Source organism: Chanodichthys erythropterus, chromosome 1, assembly GCF_024489055.1.
Source record: "Chanodichthys erythropterus isolate Z2021 chromosome 1, ASM2448905v1, whole genome shotgun sequence".
NCBI classification, from domain to species: Eukaryota; Metazoa; Chordata; class Actinopteri; order Cypriniformes; family Xenocyprididae; genus Chanodichthys; species Chanodichthys erythropterus.
In genome coordinates, this window is record NC_090221.1 from 3882220 (window position 1) to 3908285 (window position 26066).

At 36.5% G+C, this 26066-nt stretch overlaps 1 protein-coding gene across 2 annotated transcripts in view; it reads right to left on the reverse strand.

Moving 5' to 3' along the window:
* The window catches only part of slit3 (slit homolog 3 (Drosophila)), a 222381-nt gene that overhangs the window by 23227 nt on the left and 173088 nt on the right, over nt 1-26066 (reverse strand). For both annotated transcript variants that reach the window (XM_067366470.1, XM_067366461.1), the window contains 10 exons: nt 21847-22010; nt 18937-19072; nt 16192-16260; nt 15494-15565; nt 15260-15331; nt 13275-13346; nt 11199-11362; nt 9976-10100; nt 6830-6927; nt 2466-2605 (listed from right to left, as the gene is read on the reverse strand). In XM_067366470.1, coding sequence (XP_067222571.1) covers nt 2466-2605; nt 6830-6927; nt 9976-10100; nt 11199-11362; nt 13275-13346; nt 15260-15331; nt 15494-15565; nt 16192-16260; nt 18937-19072; nt 21847-22010 — 1112 coding nt within the window. The remainder of the gene's footprint in view (nt 1-2465; nt 2606-6829; nt 6928-9975; nt 10101-11198; nt 11363-13274; nt 13347-15259; nt 15332-15493; nt 15566-16191; nt 16261-18936; nt 19073-21846; nt 22011-26066) is intronic.

Below are 26066 nucleotides of genomic sequence, written 5' to 3' on the forward strand. Positions count from 1 at the left end.
TCCATGCACTCATTCACCCAGATTCCTAGCATTTCCTGTCCAGGACACTTGCGTTGGTGTTGCTAGCTGTATGGCACAGAAGCCGCTCAGAAACAGATGTACCCTCTCTGTGCTCCGGCCCTCGAGACAGGGTTTAGGTGGTCTGCTGCCAGGCCAATTTCCTCTAGACCCTTTCTGCAGCGACTGTGTGTGTTCTTCGGGGAATCAGTGCAGTCGGTGTCTGCAGTTCACACACGACTGCCTATGTTTCCTGCATGCACCTCACAGGCTGCAATCTGGCAAACAGCTCAGGCTGTAGGGTTTTAAATTAAATCTGAATGTTGGTGGTAAAACTAGTACTGACTGACATTAATGTAAGATTTTTACTTTAATAAAGCATAAAAATACCCCGATATGTTCGTAGATATTTAGGAAACATGCTACTTGTTTCTCAGAAAAACAATGCTACAGCCAGATATTCTACTGTGAAAATATGCGTTCCGTGTTGGAATGTCTGTTTTTGTTTTGGTCTGTGTGAAACATGTGCTGCCAGTTTATCCAATAGTATTTCGAAATCGCAGGTTGCCAGTTGGCGGAAAACGCTGCGTATTGTAGCCATGGAAACCAGCAAACAAACTGGTCAGAGAGTCGCAGATTCTACCCGACCTAAAAGCCTCTGCATCCATTTAAATATCTCTATGAACAACAGCATATTAAAACAGATAAATCAACTCCTCAGCTTTCATTGTGGATTGCGCTCCCTATTGTTGCTGGCAACCGCGTCTTTGAACGAGGGGGTGGGCCAAACAATACTTTGAATTTGGACTGCAGTACCTATTTATTATTACATAGAGGCCCTTTAATACAGAACAATCTTCAGTAGAATTTACAACAGCTGGTAAAATACATACAGAGATGACAGTGGAGAAGGAATGAATGTTTAAATGGGATATATCATGAAAATCGGACTTAAGTGCTATGATTGAGTCTCCGGTGCATCTAGCAACCCAGAAAACATGAAAAAGGACAATCCAGTAACTGTGTTTTGGCAAGCCTTTCTCTGCAAGCATGTGAAAAAACAAGCCACTCAGATTTCACTCCCCTTGTGATGTAGGAAGGGGATCTTATTATAATATTACCACCCCTTAATCTGCATGTTTCCACCCACGGTGACGCCATTTTGTTTTCGCAAGGGACAACGGTGTACCAGTTCTAAAGCAATGGCAAAAGTTCGAGTAAAGCATGCTAACTGTTCTGTCGTTGGTTGCACAGACGAGCACTGAACACTATTTAGAGTCTCGTTAGCTTGGATAGACTGCAAGCTCAATTGCTAAAAAAAGGAGAGTTTCTGTAAGAGCGAAATTTTGGATAAAATATTAGACCATTCACAGCATTTGATAGCAATCATAAACATTAGCCTGGCAAACAGGTAATCTAAGTACAGTGGGCGTCCATACGGGTTTTGTGCAAAAGATTAACATGACGGCACATGCTAGTGGATGAGTTGAATCAACTCCACAGCATCTACATACATTTATCCACTAACCATTCTGAAATGTCCTAAAAGTTGTAACTTCTTCCTGAGTCTCTCCATCAGTGTTTGAACAATGTAAGGCTGAACACCGTTACTGGCAATCCTCATTTTGGCTGCGTGAGATTCTCCAGCTTTGTTGTTGTTGAGCTGTTAAAGCTCCGCCCTCTTCTGGAAAGGGGGCGGGAGCAGCAGCTCATTTGCATTTAAAGGGACACACACAAAAACGGCGTGTTTTTGCTCTCACCCAAATAGAGGCAAATTTGACAAGCTATAATAAATGATCTGATAAATGAGCTGAAACTTCACTGACACATTCTGGAGACACCAGAGACTTATATTGCATCTTGTGAAAAGGGGCATAAAACTCAGTTTAAGGCTGTGCCCTTTAAGCAGACCGCTGTGTGTGCCCTACAAGCTTATGGATGTGGCCAGGCTTGTACCGCAGCAAGTACACACACTCTCTTGTCTACACCAACTGTACCCGCTCCAAGGGAGGTGGCAAAGAGGAATGCCGTTTTAATGACAGGGCCCGTTAGGAGCAGTTGCACTTCCTATTTTGAGGAAGGAGAAGAGTGGAGGCCAGAAAAGAAGAGAGGACAAGAGCAGCGGTGGCACTGCTCAGCACTTGGCAGATCACAAGTGGAAATGAACAGACAGTTTTAACAACAGCTGAACTCTAAATCCGCTGAGTCAGGATGTCTGTCAAGAACTGGTTTGTTTAGTAAAAATGCCCACTACCAATCTTAACATGTATATTATTTTGGTTTCCTAATGTTTTCTTAGCCACCTCAGTTGTGGCTGGAGGATATAAATGCAATTGGCACAGCCTGGCCAGCGAAATGGCCTCATTGCGGTACGACTGAGACAGACAAAGAGGGAAATATGACTAAGAACATTGTATCAAAGAGTCTGAATGTATTTATAGGCTGGTTCAATGAGGTTGAACTGGTACCTCTGTAGTTAGGGGGGCAGACACAGGTGTAGTTGTTGATGCCGTCCACACAGGTGGAGTTATTCTCACAGTCGTTGTCTTCACAGTCATCAGGATTCAGCTCACACTGCTGGCCCTCATACCCAGGTGGACACACACAGCTACAGGAATGGTAAGTCGTAAGACAATGATCAATACTTCAAATGTTAGAACAAAATGAATCACATGGGTTTTAGTGATTTAGCTCTGTTGGGTGACACCCTGATACCGCCAGACTGATATTCATAACAGAGTCATTTGTTGCTATTCATGTCTCATTGTTTGGTCTCTAAAGCTGTATCTTGTTTCAAGGCTGCATCACATTTGTCGGCCGCATATGACATAAAGGATGTCTTATTTCAGAACAGTAATTCCTAGTGGAGTGTATATTGTTGTCATTTCTTAATGACTTTGGAATGTAGGGGTCAGTTTACTGAAATGAAGCAGCTTTAATGACGTATGCGGCTGACAAATGCGACCTCTGGAGGACGCAGCCTTGGAAATGAGACACAGCTTGAATGTCAACCCAACATCCTTCATTAGTGCATCGCTCACAGCCAACAAGAACACAGAGTTCTGCTTTTAACATGTACTCAACACATTACAGGGGTAGTTCAGCAAAAAAAAAATATAACTTATGTTGCAGAATCAAAACATTTCTTTTGAACACTCTTTAAGTTGAGAATGCATCATAATTGATTTTTTGATTTTGGCTTCCAACGGTTATGAAAACAAGGTAATCAGCTTAATGTGCCACTGCCACAATCCGTCCAGCTTTTGTTCCTCTCTAAGCCAAATCAGCTGAATAAGTGAGTGTTGTAAAATGCAGTCTACTGTTGCTAAACTGCAGATTGTGTTTGATATTAAACAGTGTTATTAAAAGCGAATTAAGCCACAAAAGAGATACTGTTCCTTAGGCGGCGTTCTGTGTGCACGCTCCGAGGTTGATCCGAACTTGCATAAGCAAAGTGTACTGGCTTCGGATTCGTGCATAATGGTCAAAATGCCGAAATTTTGTTTTGCAGAGTATCCTTGTAAACATAATCGGTTATGTCTTAAGTGAACGTAAACAGTTGAGAAAGAAAATGCATGTGTAACAGTATATTGGATCCGTGCAGCTCTTAAAGTGACAGCAGCCTAATAAATCTGCTGCAGTCATTGATGTTAATCAAACAACAAAAGACAAAGATTAAATCACTCACTGCTCTTGAATGAATAAACTTTGTATTTTTAATAAGTATTCCTCTATATTATTGTATATAGCATTGTTATTTTACATTTGATTACTTTATTCAATTTCTATTGTCTATTAAAACCACTGTTAGTACATCTTCCGGTAACACTTTACAATAACAGTACATGAATAACCATGAACTAATACCTAAATTAATAGTTACTTCAACATGAACTCATGATTAGTTAAGATATGAACTAATGAAGAGTGATCCTTAACTACGACAGGAGTCATAAAGATTCATGCATGAAAACAGCAGCCTTAACTACACGTTAATACATGTTTGATAATTAATGCATTAATTAACATTTAGGGGTAAATTAAATAAATCAGCCTCCATAAGAGTAAACAAGAAGTACTCTGAATTTGAATTAAACGTGATTTAATACTGTCATAATTTACACTGTAATATCATAATCTGCCATCTGCAGCTTTGTGACAAATAATTGCAATGGCACATGATTATTTAGCCATTAATTACATAGATCTGTCTAATCAAATGTGGAGAATAGACTAACTACCACTAATAAATTTAATTTGATCTAAACTGTTTTCTGATTTTTACAGTTCATTTTTATTTAGTCATAGCTAAATAGTCATAGTTGATTCCCGGAACTAAAGTATGTAGGGTTTGTTTCTGGCGGGACACTCATTAGTGGCGCACGCTAGGTGTTCTCTTGCCGCGTTTGTTGTGTTGCTGGCATTTTAAACTAATAAATGTTGACTGCTTTGGTAAGCCGAATTAATAATTAAAGACATATTTACATGTATGTTTTATTGGGGTTTTCAGGAGGTTATGTGCAGTTATTAACTGTATTTGTATTGTATTTTTGTCGTTTAAATGTATATGCTTTGATTAGCATTAGCTTGTGGACGCGCGCTATTTTAGATGTAAATGTGCCTTATGTGTGTCTTTACAGGTATGTTTATGGCTTGCTTTCAAGTCCATATATGTTTAATTATATAAATAAAAATAAAATACAAATACTTTTTATTTTAGTTTTTTTGTACCGGGTTGTAAAGGAATAAGGATGGCACTCTATAGTATTTATTCATATATTAGTTAATGATGTGTGATATGTGCATCATGTCATGACTTTACTTGAGGGGGCACAATCATAATTAATTCACTGTTAACTACTTACCAAATTCAGTTCATGATTATCATTAACTTACTATCAAATACACATGTACTAACACAACTATATAAGTAATCAGCCCAGTTAAGTGATGTTGTGTGACTTTTCATAAAGTCAGAGAATGGAGGTACAGTATATGATCAGGGCCTGCATCTGGATGGAGAGTGAACTTCTGAATCTGATCCCAGCAAACGCTCCCTGACCTTAGTTCATGTTTCCTGTTTGGTTATTTTTTTGGGAACCGATTCCTCAGGAACTGTTGTAAGTCACAGTAGTTTAGTTTGACAGGAAAGAATATCACACAACAGATTAAGACCTTTTAAGATAAATAGTATATTTAGTATTTTATATGTTTGATAAGGACGATAAGTGAGAATAATGGCAAAAATCATGTGCCTTTCAGTGATGTTTATAATGAAGCTGCTGATGTCAGTAGTTTAAATTCTGACAATAATAAATTGTTTAAATTTATTTCAAAGTCCAAATATGTATTATTCCTTCTTATAGAGACTGTTTGATTTAGTTTACCCTAAATGTTATTTAATGCATTAATTATCAAACATGTATTAACGCATAGTTAAAGCTTCTGTTTTCATGCATGAATCCTTATGACTCCTGTCGTAGTTAAGGATCACTCTTCATTAGTTCATATCTTAACTAATCTTGAGTTCATGTTGAAGTAACTATTAGCTCAGGTATTAGTTCATGGTTATTCATGTACTGTTATTGTAAAGTGTTACCCATCTTCCTGAAAACCTAAAGCACTGTTTATTAAATTAGTATTTTTGTTCTGTTGTATTTATTTGTCGGCTTTGTCTTTAATTCATTCCTTTGTTGTTATTGTATTGCTGACTGTTTTGAGGACATTTTACTTACATTAGTTAACCTAGTACTAGTTTTTGCTGAAGTATGGAAAATTGTGAAATTTCACTCATATTTAAATTACTCATATCATGAAATAAGACTGATCATATCACCCATCAATAATCGTATTAAATAATAATTTCAATGTTGACCAAAATAATCATGATTATGATTTTTGCCATAAGCAGCCCTCAATACTTTAGTTTAGGTCCAGTTCTCACTATTAACTAGCTTCTTTTAGCATGCATAATACTAGGATATTGGCTGCCTTATTCTGCATGATTATATTCTACATCCCTTAATCCTACCTTAATCCTAAACTTAACAACTACCTTACTAACTATTAATAAGCAGTAATTAGGGGTTCATTGAGGCAAAAGTCATAGTTAATAGTTCATAGCGAGAACTGGACCCTAATCTGAAGTGTGACCATATTTATTTTTCTCTGTTGTTTCGTCTTTCATTCGCTATCCGTAAGTCTTGAAGGTCTGATCCATCAGTGGCTGAGGCTCAGTGTTTGATAAACCTCCATCTCCATGGTGACTTGCTGAGCTCTAGCAGTAAAACTTATCTCAGTGTTTAGCAGAACCCACACCCGTTTGTACCCTTCCACCCAGTCCCTGCCCTCTGGCTGCCAACTCTCAGGGGCTACGCCAGAAACTGATATATTCCACCCACAGACACTTAAAAACACACAAACCTCTGGACTCATTTGCTGGATATTTTTTGTAAAGTCGTTGTGCAATTCTGTTTTCTGCTGGACGTGAAACGCCTGCCCAAATTGCCTAATATGACATTACCAAAGTTGCCGGGTGATTTATAGGACACAGAGGACATATATTGTGCCATTACAACAATCTGCCTGTCTCTTGCTTCTTTCAAATGTCCAGGGGTATTACAAGTGTTGAATTTTTAATGCACAGATTTTGTCCAGATGTGCATTTTAACACAGGATTTCAAAATTAAACTATTTCAGTTTTTAAATCTTATTTATAACCTTTTGACACTATTCATAGCGATAATGGAAACACTGTGCAGGCTACATTCTGACGTATGTTATCAGTATAACTCAACATGTCAAAATATAATCTGTACAGGTCGGGATGTACCTGTACTGTCCGTCCAGTCCAGGTGTGAGGTGACACGTGCCTCCATTAACACACGGCAGGCTGATGCAGGCGTTAATGGGAATCTCACAGTTACGACCCTGAGGAAAGAAAAGGACAGTGAGCATGGATTAACCCTTGTGCATCAATTAAAAAAAAGTTACACATACATCCATAGTGGACAAAAATGTCAAGCTTGGGAGCACAGACTTAAGTTTGGTCTCATTTTAAAGAAGATCCTTGACAGAGTATTGTTAAAGTAAAAAAGTGAAACCAAAAAAGTTTATGAAAATGATCTATGCACATCATTTTATATAAAATATATATTTTATGAAACATGTTGAATTGTAAAACTTCTAGAAAATCAAAGCCACAAATCTAAACAAGCTGTGTTCCAAATTTGAGGTTGATATCTCAAAAAATGAGCTTTCAGTAAGATTTTGTTTGGGTGCAGTACCAAATTTTTCCCATTAGATGCCAGCAAAGCTCCACTGAAACACACAGTGGTTGGATTTGTGATATGCAGTAGAGATTTGCTTTTAGGCCAAAACATGAGAAAATGGCACCATCTGGTAAAAAATATTCAAAAATTAAATTTTGAAGCCTTGCCAACAGAATGAAAGCCTATTAACTAAGACCGCATCATTTTATAGTTAAATGGCCCTGAGATTAACAATTGTAGTTTTATTGGGGACATTTTTGTCCTTAAGGTCCTGAGTGTAACTATTTTGTGTACCGAGTGTAAAATAGATTTATTAGGAAATGGGGTAAAATAGTAAAATTCCAGTAAAAATAAACACATATGTCAAAATTTATGTAGTTGGTACGGAAGAGGATTAGGGCCAAGCAATAATAAAAAAAAAATAAAACCATCTTGAGATTAAAGTTGTTAAATTTCGAGAAAAAACTAGTTAAATTTCAAAAAAAGTCGAAATAAAATGTTGAGATTAAACTCATTGAATTATGAGAAAAAACTCGTTAAATTATTAGAAAAAACACGTTAAATTTCGAGAAAAAAGTCGAGATAAAATGTTGAGAATAAACACGTTAAATTACGAGACAAAACTCGTTAAATTACGAGAACAAATTCGTTAAATTATGAGAAAAATGTTAAATTTTTAAGAAAAAAGTCAAGATGAAATGTTGAGAATAAACTCGTTAAATCACGAGAAAAAACTTGTTAAATTACGAGAACAAATTCGTTAAATTATGAGAAAAATTACGTAAAATTTCGAGAAAAAAGTTGAGATAAAATTTTGAGAATAAACTCATTAAATTACGAGAAAAAACTTGTTAAATTTCGAGAAAAAAGTCAAGATAAAATGTTGAGAATAAACTCGTTAAATCACGAGAAAAAACTTGTTAAATTGCGAGAACAAATTTGTTAAATTATGAGAAAAATGTCGTTAAATTTCGAGAAAAAAGTCAAGATAAAATGTTGAGAATAAACTCATTAAATTTTGAGAATAAAGTCATTAAATTACGAGAAAAAAGTTGTTAAATTATGAGAACAAATTAACGAATTTGTTCTCATAATTCAGCGACTTTTTTCTCATAATTTAATGACTTTATTCTCAACATTTTATCTCGACTTTTTTCTCGAAATGTAATGAGTTTTTTCTCTAAAGTTAACAACTTTAATCTCGAGATGGTTTTAGTTTTTTATTATTGCTTGGGCCTAATCCTCTTCCGTAAGTTGGCATTAACAAAGGCAACATGATAAAAGAAAAAGAAGACAAAAATCTCCATAAGGTCACACACGAGTTAAGAAAGAAACATGTCTGACCCTTAGATACTTTCAAAGGTGAAGAGGTGAAAGGAATAAAAGCCATTATCTACAATATAACATAATGAGTTCTGAGTAAAATGTCAACTTAAATGTTAACTGCAATTTACCGTTTAAACTGGGTTAAGGAGCGGACATTAAGGGCAGTGACTCGTATAGTTATTATTGTTGCTCATACTTATAATTAGGAATCTGTCTCTTCACCCTAAATAGTAAACTACCACCCAGAACACCCTAGCAACCACACAGCAAAATAATATAAACATTTAGAGCATATGAGCAACTAGGATTGTAGTTTTGAGCACCACTCACATTTCCTTCAGAAAATACATAAATCTTATTTGTTTACTAGCTCTATATTCAGGCCCAGTCTCAGGTTTAGTTTAATATCATGGTATACTGAAGATGTATGTCGTGCCCTGATCCTTTTACACTGTGGGGCTGTAACTCCGTGACTAACATTCTCCGTTTCAATTTCAGACAAAGGCTTTTGCCACTGATATGCCTGTTTCCTCTGCTCTTCTCAAAGGGCCCGTATTATGCCTCTGTTTTCTCTCTCTCTGTCTCTCTGTTTCTTCTCTTTCTTCCTCCTATGTTTGATTTAATTCCGTATTCTTGAACATTCTAATTAATCTTCACTTACTTTGAGGACAGACACACACCTGCAGCTGACCTTGAGAGCTGTGGTTTTAATTAAAAGACAGCCCATTGGTTCTGTCTTGTAGAGGGCGAAGGGTTAAGCTCTTATCTGTTCTTCAACAGAACAACACTGACAGGAATCCCATAACCAAACAAAAGGGTAATGATTTCACACTGCAGTCAGAACACACACACATTCTCAAAGCGCTTTTTGTGTGAAACCGAGTGTGTTTGATGTCAGACTTTGGTTCGTTTGGTTTTTTAAAGCTGTTTAAAGGTGGCTGTTTAAATCTGCTTGAAAAGGTAGTCTAAAATTCGAGTTCATGTGTACTATGGTACGTTTATCTGTTTTAACTTGATGCCATAAAATTAGCATTTCTGTACGCTCCACTTATCATTTCTCATAGCTTCTTGTCTCGAAATAAATTGCTTTTGAAAAGCAGCCCACATTCTTTACATCTCTTGCAATGCATTTGCCAACTTCACCCCCAAGGTCACACGGCGCCTGCTGAGAATGAGTCTACACAAACATCGCCTCACAAACGCTGCCCGGGCACAATAGGAACTAATCAAGAAATTCAGATACAGTAAGTTGAGCTCGGGAAGATGGATGATGAGGCTCTCTTGCATGTAATGATGCACATAACTCAAAGGAATATTCTGTATATTCTGAACACGTGCGCAGGAGGACAGGATGTATGTGGGCCGTTGGCTGTTCGCTCACCTTGTAGCCAAAAGGGCAGGTGCAGTGGTATGAGCCTGTGACATCACTCACACATGTACCGTTGTTCTGACAGGGAGCCGCCAGACAGGGGGCGCACTTGGACATCAGATTCAAATCTGCTGGACCTGAAAGACAACACAAATTATGAAGAATAAATATGTTTTTATGTTCTTTTATCAAACAGATTGTATTTTTAAGTATATTTGATGTTGTAATATTGGTTACAATTCTGTATTAATAAAGCATTAATAAAACAAATAACTAAAAATAAACCCACATAAATAAAATTCCATAAAAAATAAAGAAATAAATGGGGGTGACATGAAAAACTCTATTTACTTGTTAAACAATTTATCTGTGCATGTTATTTCTAGAAAAAAAAGTATTTTATTAAAATGTAAAATCAACTCTGACTCAATTTAGTATTATTAATAGAATATTATAGTATTATATATTATTACAGTGTTTATTAATATTTCAAATTAGTTTGTATATTTATATTTCCATTTTTATTTTAATTTTAGTTAATAATTATTGTAAATAAATGTTAATAATTTTGATTATGTGCTTTTGTCATTTTTAACATTAAATATTTCTATTTAACTTTTTTGTTATAAACTTATTTTATTTTGTTAGTTGCCCAGGCAACATATCTAATTTTCATTTTTAAAGTTTAAGTTTTCCATCTAATATTTATATTTTATTTCAGCTTTATTTCATTTAACAAATACTTTATTTTACAAATTTATAATACTTTTAGTGAATGATTAAAAAATGCTCAAAAATGACTTTTCTTTTTGGATAACATCACATCTTACTTTTCAACCATTTCCCGTTCTCATACAGTATGTTCTTCCACTTTTCATAATCCAATCAATTCTGATTGGATAACACTAAGTCCCACCTTTCCTCCTCAGATATCATTCTGAAATATGATTTATTACATAGACAATGTCATTGCATATGCTGCTTCGTGTTTCCGACTTTAAGAGGCTCGACGTTGTTACTCTCACACTTTCTTTTTTGAAACTTTGTACTCATAGAAACAACGGAGAAGGGACAGATTATTATTTAGGGAGAGAGAAAGAGAGAGAGGAACTGGATCAGGAAATGACGCAGACCAAATTCGAATCTGCATTTCCCATACAAGCACCATGGCTCAATGTGTCTGGAGCAAATTAACCAGCATTAGAGAAGAAAGACAAGACAGAAACGAGACTCACCTTTGCACTGGAAGCGATTGAGGGGGGTGGTAAGCAGCAGTCGGTCCGCCATGTCGGGTGGTCCAGTGCAGCGGGCGATGCCAGGCTCTTTAAACCCAGCCTTCACCCACTGAGACAACCAGCGCAGCTCGCAGTCACAGTATAGGGGGTTCGCACCTAGAGCCCTGCGTGAGAGGAGACCAGTGTTTGAAAGTTTGATTCGTTTCTCTAGTGCAATGGTCTCTGTAGACCTCAGTTCCATCCCACCATCCCTGTCAGTTCCAACACATCTTCCTGTAATTTTTAAGTATCCCTGAACACCTTGATTAGCTGCTTCAGGTGTGTTTGATTGAGGTTGGAGCTGAACTCTTCAGGATGGTAGCTCTCGTGGAGCAGAGTTGGACAGAATTTCCCAAAAGCATCGTAAGATTGCAGAAGCATTGCCACCAATGTTCTCAAGATCAACGTACCTCATGATGCTTTTGAAAAATGCAGACCTGGTCTAGTGGAAATGCTTTTGTTTTTTCCTTATGAATAGTGGTGCGTTCAAGTCACTTTAATCAGAGAAAGATGGCGGTGTACTTTCTCTTAAAGGGATAGTTCACCCAAAAATGAAAATTCTGTCATCATTTACTCACCCTTAAGTTGTTCCAAACCTGTATAAACCCAAGCAGATCTCAGTAGTTAAAGGTGCTAAAGAGGATGTTTTGTTTTATACATTTTTGCAATATTACTTGAAACTGTCTTTACTAACTGATAAAAGACTATTTATTAGGTGCACTGAAAGGAATAATATTAGTACACATCATCTGTGCACGAGGTAGGGCCTTAAAAACATCAGCCAATCGTTTACGCGATCATCGCGCAAACGATTGGCCCTCTGGCTTGTCAATCACTGCCGTGACGTTCCTTGTGAGAGACGTGCGCGGCTGCGCTCTCCAGTAACTTTCCACACTCCTCAGGCGCCGCATGCAATGTTTTTGTCAGGAGACAGGAGTAACAACTGCAGATTATGAGTTACCTGCAGTGAGTCCGACATAATGAATCCACGAACACGACACAGCGAATGCCGGTGGTAAACACTCGTGTTCCAATACTCGTGCACGAGTTTTGGGAGGCGTTCCCTCAAAATGAGCTGTGAAAGAGGGGGGTTGTTCTTACGCATGCGCTCATTCCAAAAACTCACTAACAGTCTTTGGTTTCTCAGTCGACGAAAAGATCCTCTTTAGCACCTTTAATCTGTTTGGTCACAAACATTCTTCCAAATTTCTTCTTTTGTGTTCAGCAGAACAAATACATATATACAGGTTTGGAACAACTTGAGGGTGAGTAAATGATGACAAAATGTTCATTTTTGAGCTGTTCCTTTAATTAACTACACAAAAATACAGCAAAGGTTTTTAAACTCTACAGTACTTGAGAATATGAAGAATTAAGTACAATATGTGTTTGCTTTTTTATGTTTTCAATTAATTTACCATCAATTAGAGATATGGTAGATGAGTAGAAGCACGTTTTCTCACTTCCACACATCCCTAACGCAGAATTACAGAAATAAAGTTTTTAATTCGTAACTTTGCGTCATTCATGCGCATTCAACTCATAAATACGATTTTTCCGACATGACTTGAATGCACCATACTACACTACAGTACATCACAAAGCCAACATCTTCATTTACTACAGACATCCCAATTGCAAGTCCATCAATTCAACAGGGTCTTTATTCCTCAATGGTGATTTTTTTTCCCTGACAGTTCTTTTCAATGAGGAAACAAGGAGCTACAGTAGCTCCACTCCAAACCGGCAACAGAAACTACAGCCAGAGAGGAAAAAAACAACATGGCCATAAGCCTTCATAATAGATGCCTTTTAGCTGTAATAAAATTTACAAAGATTTCCTGTGGGGCTCGGTCTCCGAGCGCGGAGCACAAGGCTGCACTCTCTCTAGGTTGCACCCGATAATGAGGTAAAACTTACATTGAGTCTAAAGACCTGAGTTGGTCTCTAAGGTTGAGACTGGGAGAACATCATTAATAGAGGCAGAGAATGTTCTCACACTGGCACACACACACACACACACACACACGCACTTACAGATGAGACAGAGATGTCAAGTGGCTGAAGGCTCCCTCCGGAATAGTTGAAAGGTCATTTCCGTGGAGGGTTCTGAAAGAGAAGAATGAAAAGAAAATGAAAAAAAGCATTGAGCTCTGGGAGTTGGTTTCATTGTTTTCCACACTATAAACGATGAAAGAAAGAAAGAGGGAGAGATAGAGAAAGAAAGGGCCAGTCATTCAAGGCATTTAGCACGGATTATAGAAAATCTCTGCCGTTTTTGTGAGACACCAGTGGGAACGGCAGATTTGCATTGAGATTTCATTGTATGCTGTGTCAGTTCTGTTTAATAATTTCTCGCTCTGCCCACACATACACACTCAGACCGCAACCCGAGAGCATGATTGGACAGCTACGGACCCATGAGGCCACGTCAACGGTGGCCCTGGGGCATTCTGGGAAATTAAAAAGTGACAATGATGACTGGCTGGCAGACTAAACATGAGGAGGCCGGAATAAGGTGGGCGTCCTTTGACGTGTTTAACATTTCTGTGCACACAGGGTGTTGATAACCTGTCCTGCCCAGAGACACAAAATACACCACCCAGTTCAATGCTGAGAGGTTGTTTCTTCAACTTTATTACTATGGTTTGTTTATTTGCAATTGCAAGAGTGAATATACAAGTATCTCAGGAAAATTGTCATTTTCATATCAATTTTAAGTCGTGCCATGCCAAATCACCATTAAATCTGTGGTAATAATTATATTTTAAAACTATATACTCAGACTTTGTCCTACTAATTTTATATCTAATACTGTATGCATCACACATGCATAATATTTACCACTTTTTACATAAGACAAACTGGTCCCACTTTATATTAAGTGGCCTTAACTACTGTGTACTTACATTTAAATGAATGATTTGATACAATGCACTTATTGTGTACATACATGTTTTTACATTGTACTTATATTTGAAAAACACCTGCATGTAATTACATCTGTACTTAATTTCTGTAATTACATTGATAATTACACTGTTGACCCATCCCTTACACCTTACCCCTACCCTTAAACCACCAAAGCTTTCCCTAACCTTACCCGTATCCCAATTCAATAGCAGCAAAAGTGTTTTGCAATTCAATATGAACCCAATAAGTACATTATACTTATTTTTTGATGTAAGTACATCATAGTTAAGGCCACTTAATATAAAGTGGGACTGACAAACTTAATTACAGCTCTATAAAAATGTTTTGTTCACAAGTGATATTTACCTTGAATAAGGACAGGCATAATTTGAGTCACATACACTACTGTACCGTTCATTAATTAAATGCTTTTATTCGATTGATCATAAGTGACAGTAAAAATGTTGATAATGTTACAAAAGATATCAATTTCAAATAAATAAAGCTTTCCATTCATCAACGAATGCTAAAAAGTGTCGGTTTACACACACACTCACAAAAAAAATAAAAAATAAAATAATAATAATAATAATAACAATAAATTTTGGAATTAATTCTGTTTATTTTACTGTTTTTATACTTTTAAATTATCATAGCAATAATTAATATTTTATAATGGCATTTCATAGTTTAAGATTAAAAGTTTGAGTCTGGGATAAGTGTAAAGTAGCAAAAAATAAATTATGAAGGCATGGTTAAAAGTTTCCAAGACCATTTCAAAGTCATATAACAAAAAAGAAAGAAAGAAAAAATCAGTTAGTTTTGATAAAAAAGTTAACCCATGGGACTTAAAAGTGCTCTTAAAATCTATTGCTTTGTTCCTTCAGAAGTTGCTGATGCTGTGAACGTGTTGTTCTTAAGCTGCTTTGTTCAGGCACTGTAATCTCCTGAAGTTAAGTTCATAAGGCAGGTTATTGGGATCTCAGAGAGGTGTTGTGGTGCATGGGGAGTTTATGTGTGTGTGTGTGTGTGTGAGAGAGAGAGAGAGATTGATGTGGCTGTGCAGCAGATCACTGGTTCACCAGGTACAAAACAAAAGGGAGTCTTACAGCAGGCGGAGAGAGCGCAAGCCATCAAATGCGTGAACCGGGACACAGCGAATCTGATTATAGCTCAGGATACTGCAGAGAAAGAGAGAGAATATGAGTGAGATGACAAAACAGTCATTTAATGTCAACATTTGTCAACAAAAATTTTTTAGTCAGTATGTTCACATGACAGCACTGACAAATACATGTCGACATAGAAACTGTGTGTGATTGTTGGATTATGGTGTTACTTACAGGGTGGCGAGCTGCGTCATGTTGCTGAAGGTGAGAGGGGCAAGAAGACTAATGCTGTTATTACTGAGGTCTCTGCAGAGGAAACACACACAAACACACAGCAGATTCAATTACACACCCTCTACAACATACCTTCACAATCCTGGCCAGTTTACTCTTAGAAAAGACATTTAATGTCAGATAGTTTTAAATAGAGGTGACAAAAAATAAATAATAAAAATTATACATATATATATATATATATATATATGTGTGTGTGGGATATTATATTATATTATGGGATGGCATATTGGTGACTATATTTTAGATAAAACTTGGCCAATGCTCATATATAGATTCTAAAATAATGCAAAAAAACATGAACTGAAAACATAAAATGTTACACAAAACATTATTGACAACAAAAATGAGCAGAAACCTATTAATTTAAATAAAATATAATAATACTGGTATGTGATGTGTCAAGCAGAGATTTCTGAGAATGTTGTTTCACTTTATTTCACCGTAAACTATATGACTATTCATAGCATTCACTTGAAAAAGCCATACGTTTGTTGGTAAGGTAACTTTTTTACAGTGTATGATTTGTACTGTATAGAGGTGCTTCATATTTCCTAAAGACTTCAGGAATATAAATGGGAATGCTTAAAATACACATGCAAATAAATACATTCAATAAAAAGAGGAGAAATACATACAGCAGAGTCAGTTGTTTCAGATTAGGAAGCTCTTTGGGCACGGACGTGAGGAGGTTTCCTTCCAAGTATCTGAAACGGTAAGAAAAATCCTGTTAACAGACAAGTTTACAATACTCAGACAAGCTACAAAACAAAAACAGATTTCATTTTAAATTTCATTTCATGCTTATAAATCAATTCTAAATAAAAAAAATACACTTATTACCACAAAGTGGCTCTAAATGCAGAGAAATTGCAGTGAGCCGCCTTGCTGTTCCTGTTCAGATCAGAGCTAAAGATTGGCGCTGAAGTGTAGCTGCTTGCATTGCTTATCTACAAAATTCATTCTTTCATCCTTATTTTGCCACTTTTTGATGTGCTAAAAGGCTGTTCTCAGCTGAGAATGTCAGCAGACCAGACCACTGCGAAATGAGAGGACACAGATAGATGGGGTTTGATAAGGACTTCAGGTGCTGCTATCAAAGCGAGCTGATAATGGGGTCTGTCATTGAACAAGAGTACCGTCTTCAAAACTACAACACAGGAGACGAGGTCAGTCCTTCTGGAGTCTTCCTGTACAATCCAAGAACAATTACTGTCCTTCTGCTGAAAAACCAACAGCAACAAGGCAAGATTTTTCTGCTCACGACACTCGGTCTCTCTTTGTCACTTATTTGCTATCTTGTGATTTCGCTTCTCCTCTTAGTCTCTTTCATCTTGTTCTGTTGCTTCCCTCTCTCCATCTATCGCTCTCACTCTCTGTTTTAGTGTGTCAGCAGTTCTGTGAAGGCACTGTACTCTCTCTTCATCTGACTTGTCCATTAGATGATGACGGACACCGTTACACTGTGCAGCAACTCACTGACCCTCATACAGTCTGAGCTGGATCACGGCCTGCACGTCACACGACATGGGCTTTTTTATTCTCTAAAAATGGGTATGTTCAGAAACTGTATTGCTCATGGCAGGCTGATTTACATGAAGACTCTTGAGTAATGGAGGTCAATACCTGCCACTGTCAAAGATGTCAATAAATCCAATGATAGCTTGAAACTCAGGGTTGTGTGATGCAGTGTATAAAGCCATGAGATATTACCACTGTGTCCTTGACACACCTCTTACAAGACAGATTGCTGCTGTAATACATTCACAACATCATTCACTCACAACTTTAAAGTTAACTTGTTAGCTATCCTTTTGGATTCTGTAATAGAAAGACACCCCAGTCTGCAGGAAGTGCCAATCAACAGTAAGTTTTTTTTATGCTTTTGTAGTTATACAAAAGCATAACTACAACCTACGTTTATATTTTGAGTGTGATTCACTGGCCAAAAAAGAGAAAACACAAAAAATAAAGTTAAATTTGACTGATAGTATTATTTATATATTTTTTCTAAGGGCCTGTTTACACTACACTGTTTGCAACTAAAAACGGAAAACTTTTTATGCATTTGGCCGTTCATTTACATGACAACATTGAAACCGCAAACTTTTGAAAACGGGTTTGAAAGTGCAAGTTTTTAAAAACAATATTATTTCTGTGTATCTTTGTATGTCTCTGTATTACATGTTCAGTCATTGGGCCCTATTTTAAAGATCTAAGCGCATGGCGCAGGTACACTTAGAGCGTGTCCGAATTTTTGCTAGTTTAACGATGGAAAAAATGGACGCCGCGCCAGGTGCATGCTCCAAAAAGTGTTGTCCCAAGTCTCTTAATGAGTAATGAGTGTGTTTTGGGAGTAACGTGCAATAAACCAATCAGAGTTTCATCTCCCATTCCCTTTAAAATCAGGTGCGCTTGCGCCATGGTGGATTCGCTATTTACATGGCGGAATATAATCACCCTCAACCTGAGGTTTAAATACATGTGTGTATTGACAGGATTGGTCAAATAATTAGCCAATTTCATTCGTCATTACTGCAAATAGGTAATTCTAATACATGCAATGACTCTCACATTATGGTACTGTAGGCGTTTTTATCTTTATGTACACATTAGTAATCTTTTACATTGTAATCCTTTTTTTTTTTTTAATATTCGGCATATTTGTGTGCTGCTGCACGTCCCTGTGCGTGTAACATAGGGCTGTACGATTTATTGCCAATTTATTGCACACGATTTGGCAAAGGCTGCAATTATTTTATGCGCAGCTTGTCAGAGCTGTACAGCTCTGTGATCAGTAGTAAATGCTTCTCCATCTGAAAACCAGAGGGCGCTCTCGTGCAGAAACTGCAAATATGCCCTGCTGCTGAAGTAGAACACGTGTCATTCCAGGAAATCCCATACTATCGCTGTAACTGAATAAACAGAAGATTGAAATGTTTTGATTGATTAAACATGACTAATAAACACACGACTGCCTTATTCTGTGTAAGAAGCCACATCATCTGACAGAAGGATGCTCAACTGTCATTATGAAGTGAGTTTGGAGTAAAAACATTATTAAATGTTGTCTTTTGTTGGACAAGATGTTAATAAATGCTTCTCATGTCTGGAAAGATGTTTGACGCGTGTTGCTCTTTCTAATGTACATTATAAGCAACTCAAACTCAAAGTGCTTTCAGATGGATTAGCAAACACATAGTTTGTGAATCTTTTGTGAACTAAATCTATCACTCCCATCAATCAATTTGTCCAACATTGGATCGAATCTCCATCTCGATTAATTTTTTAATTAACTAAACTGAGGAGACAAAATTCACCAGTCCAGTATGGTCCTAAAGTGAATAAGATAAAAATAAAGGGAGTTAGAAGAAGAAACTCACAGTTCGGTTGTATCTTTAGGGATGCCCTTAGGCAGGGAACGCAGCCCTCGGTTACTACAGCGCACCACTGTGTCCGAGCATGTGCAGGAATCCGGACAGCGAGGGGCCGATGGCAGACAGATATTCTCTTCCGTACCTGAGAGAGAAAGACATGCATTTTTTATGCTCCTTTACATCATGCCAGAGAAAAATTTAATATGTGTTGCTAACAGATCTAATATAGAAACTCATCAATTCTTTAAAAGGGAGAAATGGAGGACGGAAAAAAGGGGGAAAATGGATGAAAGAGCACAGGTGCTGTGTGCACCGAACTGCATTGCACCCTCTCTGAAAATAGCCCTTTCTTCACTGTGTTCTCCAAACATGGGGATCATTATTACAGCGCACGCTCACTCATAATAAGTGATACAGTGCACAGGAGTTTAAAATCAGCAGCTAAATATTGCTTTTGGCCTCGCTTGCTCCACATTTCCTGCAAGTAATACTTGTAGCCTCCTCCCGAGTTGCTTTCATCCAAGCTCTGTAAGATGCTATCTGTAAAATGCTGAATTACCCTGCAGATTAAAAAGAAACAGTGAATTAAGCCATTAATGAGAGGTAATGGAGACTGAGAAATGCTCCAAGAATAACTCACAGACCGAGTCTGGAAGGGGGAACACTGGACCTGGATGTGCCTGCAAACGCAGAAGAGCCAAGGGGGCTTGTTTTACAATGACTGGACTACTTCAAACAAGCAAAAATATCTTCCCGTAAATCAATTTAGCTTGAGTTTGTTACTCTAACTCTAATTGCAGAGCACTGAAATAGCTAGATGTTGTGGTGGTGAGTTTTTTGGAGCTGAAGTGACGGCGCTCTACACAAGGAGGAAGAACGAACGGAATAACAACACATGAGCCCTGACAGACAGCCTCTTCTAACTAATGGACCTCGAGGAAGGGCGATTTCTCTCACTCTGAACCTCTTTATTTCAAAGTGCTTCATCGTCTACAGCTGAGCAGGCTCTCTTAACACTATATTCCCTTAAGTCCTGGAGCAGCAAAAGAGCTGTTTCTACACTAGCTTTGACAGGGAGGCCTTCTGAAACACAGGATCCCGTCCAGACAGAAGCCAAACCGCAGTTTCTTTTTCTCCATTAAACTTTATGTCAGTCTCGAGAGGTTCTGTTTTCCCTCGTCTTTATGGACACGAGTTCTTCCCTATAAAAACCAGAGTGGGAGAAGATAATGTTTAGGCCTCCACGCTCAGCATTTAATTTGTCCTCGTGGTGCCCTCTCGGTGCGGCCTTGTGGGAAGTTGGCCGTGTGTGATTCAGCCTGTCGCTGGGAAGCAGGGAGACGGGGATGAAGGTGTGGGAAATCCGAGGAGATGGAGCGTAGAGCAAGCCTCGGTCTGGAATGGTGTCTGGAAGGAGCTGATTCAGTGGCCTGATCTAAGCAGTGTGATTTCATGGGAACTGGAGATGGATGTGGTGTGGATGGCACAGGCTACAGAGCAAATAGTAGCTGAGGTTTGCAAACCCTTATTCAATATCCTGACAACGTGCCTCTGGTTCATGATGAACAGCTTAAAAGGGTGTGTATAACCTCTAAACAGGGCAGTGTGGACACAGAGGAGTAGAAAAAGAGTATAAAAGAGATTCAACACTGTATAGATGGAGACATGGGAGCATAGATTTACATTTGCAGTACATTTGCATTTTGCATTAGCCATGTTCAATGTAGTTGTGAAAAAAGTGATAAACCTCTTTTAGAGAGTAATTAACTTCATATATACACTGTATATTGTATAGGACATTAACAACCGCCAAATACGAGTGGATTTCAGCAGTGGCGTGTAACGCAGTCACTCCTATAGCCACTTTGGCAGGTTGAATTTTATATATAATATATACATTTTTCAATTGTAGGCGTCTGAAATAATAAACTAAATGCAATGTAGTGTTGTCAAAAATAGCGATTTTTCAACACATATCGATACTGAAATATCTGAAACACTTCTAATACTCATTTTCCACAGAATAGATACACGATACCAGCTGCTCTTTATATCATTGGTGTTACAGGGCTTGAATTTCAGCATGGAATTGCGCATAATTTTACTAATTCCTGCAGATTTTGTTCTCACACCCAAAGTGCGGCACATAAAGCCGCCTCTTAGTACTAAATTGAGTTCTTTTTCACTGATTATTGCACTTAAACAGTCAAATACACATACAATAATGTCAAAATGCCGGCCTACAGGTAGGTGAGTATTCACGTAAACACAGTCAGTTCTGTTTTAAGTGAATGTAAACAGCTGAGAAAGAAAACGCATGTGTAACAGTATAATGGATCTGTGCGTCAGCTCTTAAAGTGACAGCAGCCTAATATACCTGCTGCCAAATTATCAGATAATATGAAAAATATCTATATGTCAGTTTTCCCCATAGTATCAATGTAAAAATTGAGTGGCTAGTAACTTTGGAAAACCACTAGTCACAGAGTCTGGTTAATGCAAAAAAAGTTAATGTCAAGCCGTGATTGTAGAAATGGAGTTCATTACCCTATAACTTTGGGTTTTATTGTACGTTAGTCTATATATTAATCCCCAGTGAGATATATTTCAATTATATCATAAACGTAATATAATATATTATAAATCATTATATTATTATAATAAAAGTCAATACATTCAACTATTAATGATAATAAATCACTTGTGAGGTGTGGTCAAAGTTAATTTTGGACCCTGTTTACAGTGATCGCACCACAGTTAATGGAGTCAGGCTATTCATGTTCCTTTACTATGGTAAAATCACAGTAATGCACGACTTGTTGTGGTTTATTGCGTTAATACACTCTTTGATGCATCCATCAACAGAACAAGCAGCACATATTGTGCAAGAGGAAATGTCCCAAAAGAGAGTTATACCGTCACAGGAGAAATCAGGCATGGCTACATCCTGTATAGGGATCTCCTTCAGAAAGGCAGGTTTCTGGCAGCGTGGGTTTCCACTAACCACCCTGGTCTTCTTAAGCCACAGTCCCAGCCAGGCTAAGTGACAGTCACACACGTAGGGATTAGATAGCAGGTTACTGTACACAAACAGAAAGAAAACACAATCCTCATTACTATATAATTACAATGGAAAGCAATCAGCAGGGTTAAATTACCACATAAACAACCAAACTTCAGCCCATTTAACACAGCAGGAGAACTGCATGGGTGAATTTGCATTTAAATAGCAATTCAATTCAATATTATGACTGTGATGCGACCTGCAATGCTGACAATGTTCGACAGCAACTTTTTGCATTAGTTCACGTGTTATTACACTGCTATAAAACTGTTATAACAGCCACTAAAAAAACAAAGTGCTTTAAAAACAAAGAAGAAGGCTTAGACACATTTTGGACCCTTCAACCAATGGCTATTGGGATTCGAGGCTTCAGAATCAACTTATTGAGCCATTTTTCATTCATTCTCACTGAGTTCTGAAAATTCAGCTGGTGGCACACAGACCTAAATCATAAAATTGTAGCCTTGAGTTGAAAGCATCACTGGCAATGACTCTAGAGGGCCCACCAGGGAACCGGTTGATGGCCCATTCAGATGGCCGTCTAACTGATGCATTGCTGAAACACACGGGCAGGAGCAGCAGCGCTAGTACAGGCACAGAGGAACTCTTCAATACAGTAGGAAATAGAGTAGCTGAGAGTGTCTGCTACACTACAGCCTGCGGGATAAATTAATCGAGTGTGCTGACCTTCCGTTGCTTTGCCAATAGATGCTTTGCAGCTTAACACGATCCTATATCCCTCACCAGAAATGTGTTTGCCTTTAATTATTCCTACATTACTTTCTGTACATGAGGGTACACTATTAAAAATAAATGCAATTTTACAGGTAAAATTTATTTATTTATTTATTTTTTTTTACAAAATGTTCCAGTTTTGTCATTATACAATAAAATACCTGTTGTTTTACAGATATTTTCTGTTATTTAAATTTAACAGTCAACTATTACATTTACATAGAATTGCTTGTATTTTGGCTTCAAATTTTCTGTATTTTTACAGAACACTGTGTAATTTTACATTAAATGTTAATATTTTACAGATTTTTTTTTTAAACTACATTATAACTACAGAAATCTGCAGTCATTCAACATGTTTTTCTTAGCATTTAAGTGTGTTGATTAAAATGAGGTTTTTCTTTTAAGGTTAAATATATTGTATATATACTGATTTTAATGGTAAAATACATACAGTATTACAGTACTGTTAATTCGTTAACAGAAAGTTTCCATACTATATATGGTGAATAACTGTAATAAATTACATTTAATGTAATTTAACAGTAAAAGACTGTAAAATTTACAGTTTTTTTGAAGTAAAAAAAGAACAAGTCATTGTTTAATATACAGTGAAAAACTGTAAATTGACATTTCCAGAATTCCCTGTCACTTTACATTTGATGTATTTTCGTTGAAATAACTCTGTTTCGTCATCAGTTATGTGCATTAGTGTTTTATGTTATGTCTAATGATGTTAAATTAATGTTTATTGCATTTTTTGTCATGTCATGTGTGTTACCATGATGGTGTTTATTGTTTGTGTGAATGACACTGTATATATATTATATATTGGTACTAAAGGAAAAGCTGCTTGTGATTCGTCATGTGACTTTCACATTACTGTTTGTTATAGGTGGTTGTCAGTGTATTACAAAGGTACAAAACAGATGCTAGTACTTCATTAGGTTGGTAAATTAACATTATATCAGTTAATGAAATATGTTTGTTTGTTTAAAAGTAAATTTAAATTAAATCTGTAAAACCTAAAATGTTATTGTATTTTCATGGTAAACTTCTGGCAACCACAGCCCTTTTTTTTTTTTACATTGTGTGTTTTAGAGATGTATGACTGTATTCTAAAAATTAATGTATTTTAAAAGAGTTTATGGAATTATAAGGAGATTTTGTGTAGAATTACAATTATAAACAGTAATTATAGGATAAGAAAGTAGACATGTTCTGCGCACCTGCTGCCAGAAAATTTCCTCTTTTTTTTTACAGTGTCGGGCAAAGAAACACGAGACAGGTTGAGAGAGAGAACATTTGCTTTGGGAATGATATCACAAACTAGATATTAAAGACTACTTATCCTGCTAAATTTAATAAATGGGACATAGCTGACAAAACACATGGCTATTTTTACTGTGATAATCACAAATGTGAGCACACAAAAGTAACCTCTGTCCTGACTGCTCACTTTAGCCCTGCAAACTCTCCTACCGGAAACACTCTCCCGCTCTGCTCTAATTTTGGCAGAGGTGGAGGGATGAATGATGGAGTGAGAGAGAAGAAGGAGGGAAGTGTGCCCAACATGCCTGCTGCACTACTGTGGGAAGAGAATAGCTGGGGAGGCCTTACTCTCTCTCTCTCTCTCTCTCTCTGTCTCTCTCTTTCTATAGATATTTTTAGCTGCCCTGTCCTGAAATGGACATGGCTGTGTCAGCCGCTGGGTAATTAGAGAGCTGGCAAAGCAAAGAGAGAATGAAAAATAAAGATTCTGAAAGAAAAAAAAGCACGACCGACTAGCCTTATGGCATAAGAAGTGAGAAAGATTTGAATGTGTTGTGCAGTTTCCAGTAATACAGGTTTCAGTAAAACTTTACTTAAAGCCTTTATAATGTTTTATAAAGGTATTCATAATGTACTTTATAATATATGCATATATTTTCATACATAACTGTAACCAAAGTTAATTAAAGCATTATACTATTTACAGATCCCTTGTTACATCTGAAAATGGTTGTTTTTCATGTGTTTTAATGCATTATACTTTCTAAAGGTGTGTTTAATGACTACATAAGTATTATAACGTATTATAATTATTCATGAGACCATTATAAGGCATACTTCATTAATTAAACATATTTCTAATGCATTATACTGTATATACAGGCTTTAAGTAAAGTGTTACCCAGGTTTTTTTTTAAGTCCAGTTTAAGTTTGGGTCAAAAATGGACAAACCCAACCTTGGGGTTAAATTTTTAAATGCATTTTTTAACCCAACGGTTGGGTTTGTCCATATTTGACCCAAATTTGGGTTGAAACAACCCAGCATTTTTTAGAGTGATATATATATATATATATATATATATATATATATATATATATATATATATATATATATATATATAAATATAAATAACAAAATGAAACAAGAAGCGAAACAAAAAGCAAAACACAAAGCAGAGCAAAAAACAAAATTTGTAATAATTACAAATAATTATAAAATAATATAAGTAAATAAAACACAAAACAAAACAAAAATAAAAAAAAAAACAAAGAAAAATGAAAGCAGAGAAAAAAAAACAATGTGATACAAAAAGCACACAAAGCAAAGCAAAAAACAAAACAAAAAAAACACAACACAACACAAAAAAAAAAAAAAAAAAAAAACACTGTACAAAAATTATTGTGATTTTAACGGTAAAAGACTAAAAATGCTATGATGTAAAACTATATCCGTACTATATACGGTGAATAACTGTAGTAGACTGTACATTTAATGTAATTTGTCAGTAAAATACTTTTAAATTTACAGTTTTTGGAAGTTAAAAATAACAAGTCATTGTATAATTTACAGTGAAAAACCATAAATTGACATGAAGTGACACTTCACATTTGATGTTTTTTCGTTGAAATATTTCTCTTTCTTCTTAGTTTTTTCTAATCAGTTATGTAAATTAGTGTTTTAAGTTACATCTAATTTTGTTAAATAAATGTTTATTGCATTTTTGAAAACATCATGTGTGTTACCATGATGGTGTTTACTGTTTGTGTGAATGACACTGCTCCTTCTATATAAAAGTATTAATCATCTCAGCTTGTGGAAAAGCTGCTTGTGATGAGCTTTGATTCATCATGTGACTCTCATCACCACTGTGTTTGGTGGTTGTCAGTGTATTACAAAGGTACAAAACAGATATTAGTACTGTTTATCAATAGGTTGGTAAATCAACATTATATCAGTTAATAAAATATGTTTTTTACTGTAAATTTATGTTAATTCTATGAATCCTAAAATGTTGCTACCGCATATTTTACAGTAAATTTCTGGCAACCACAGCTAAATTCATTT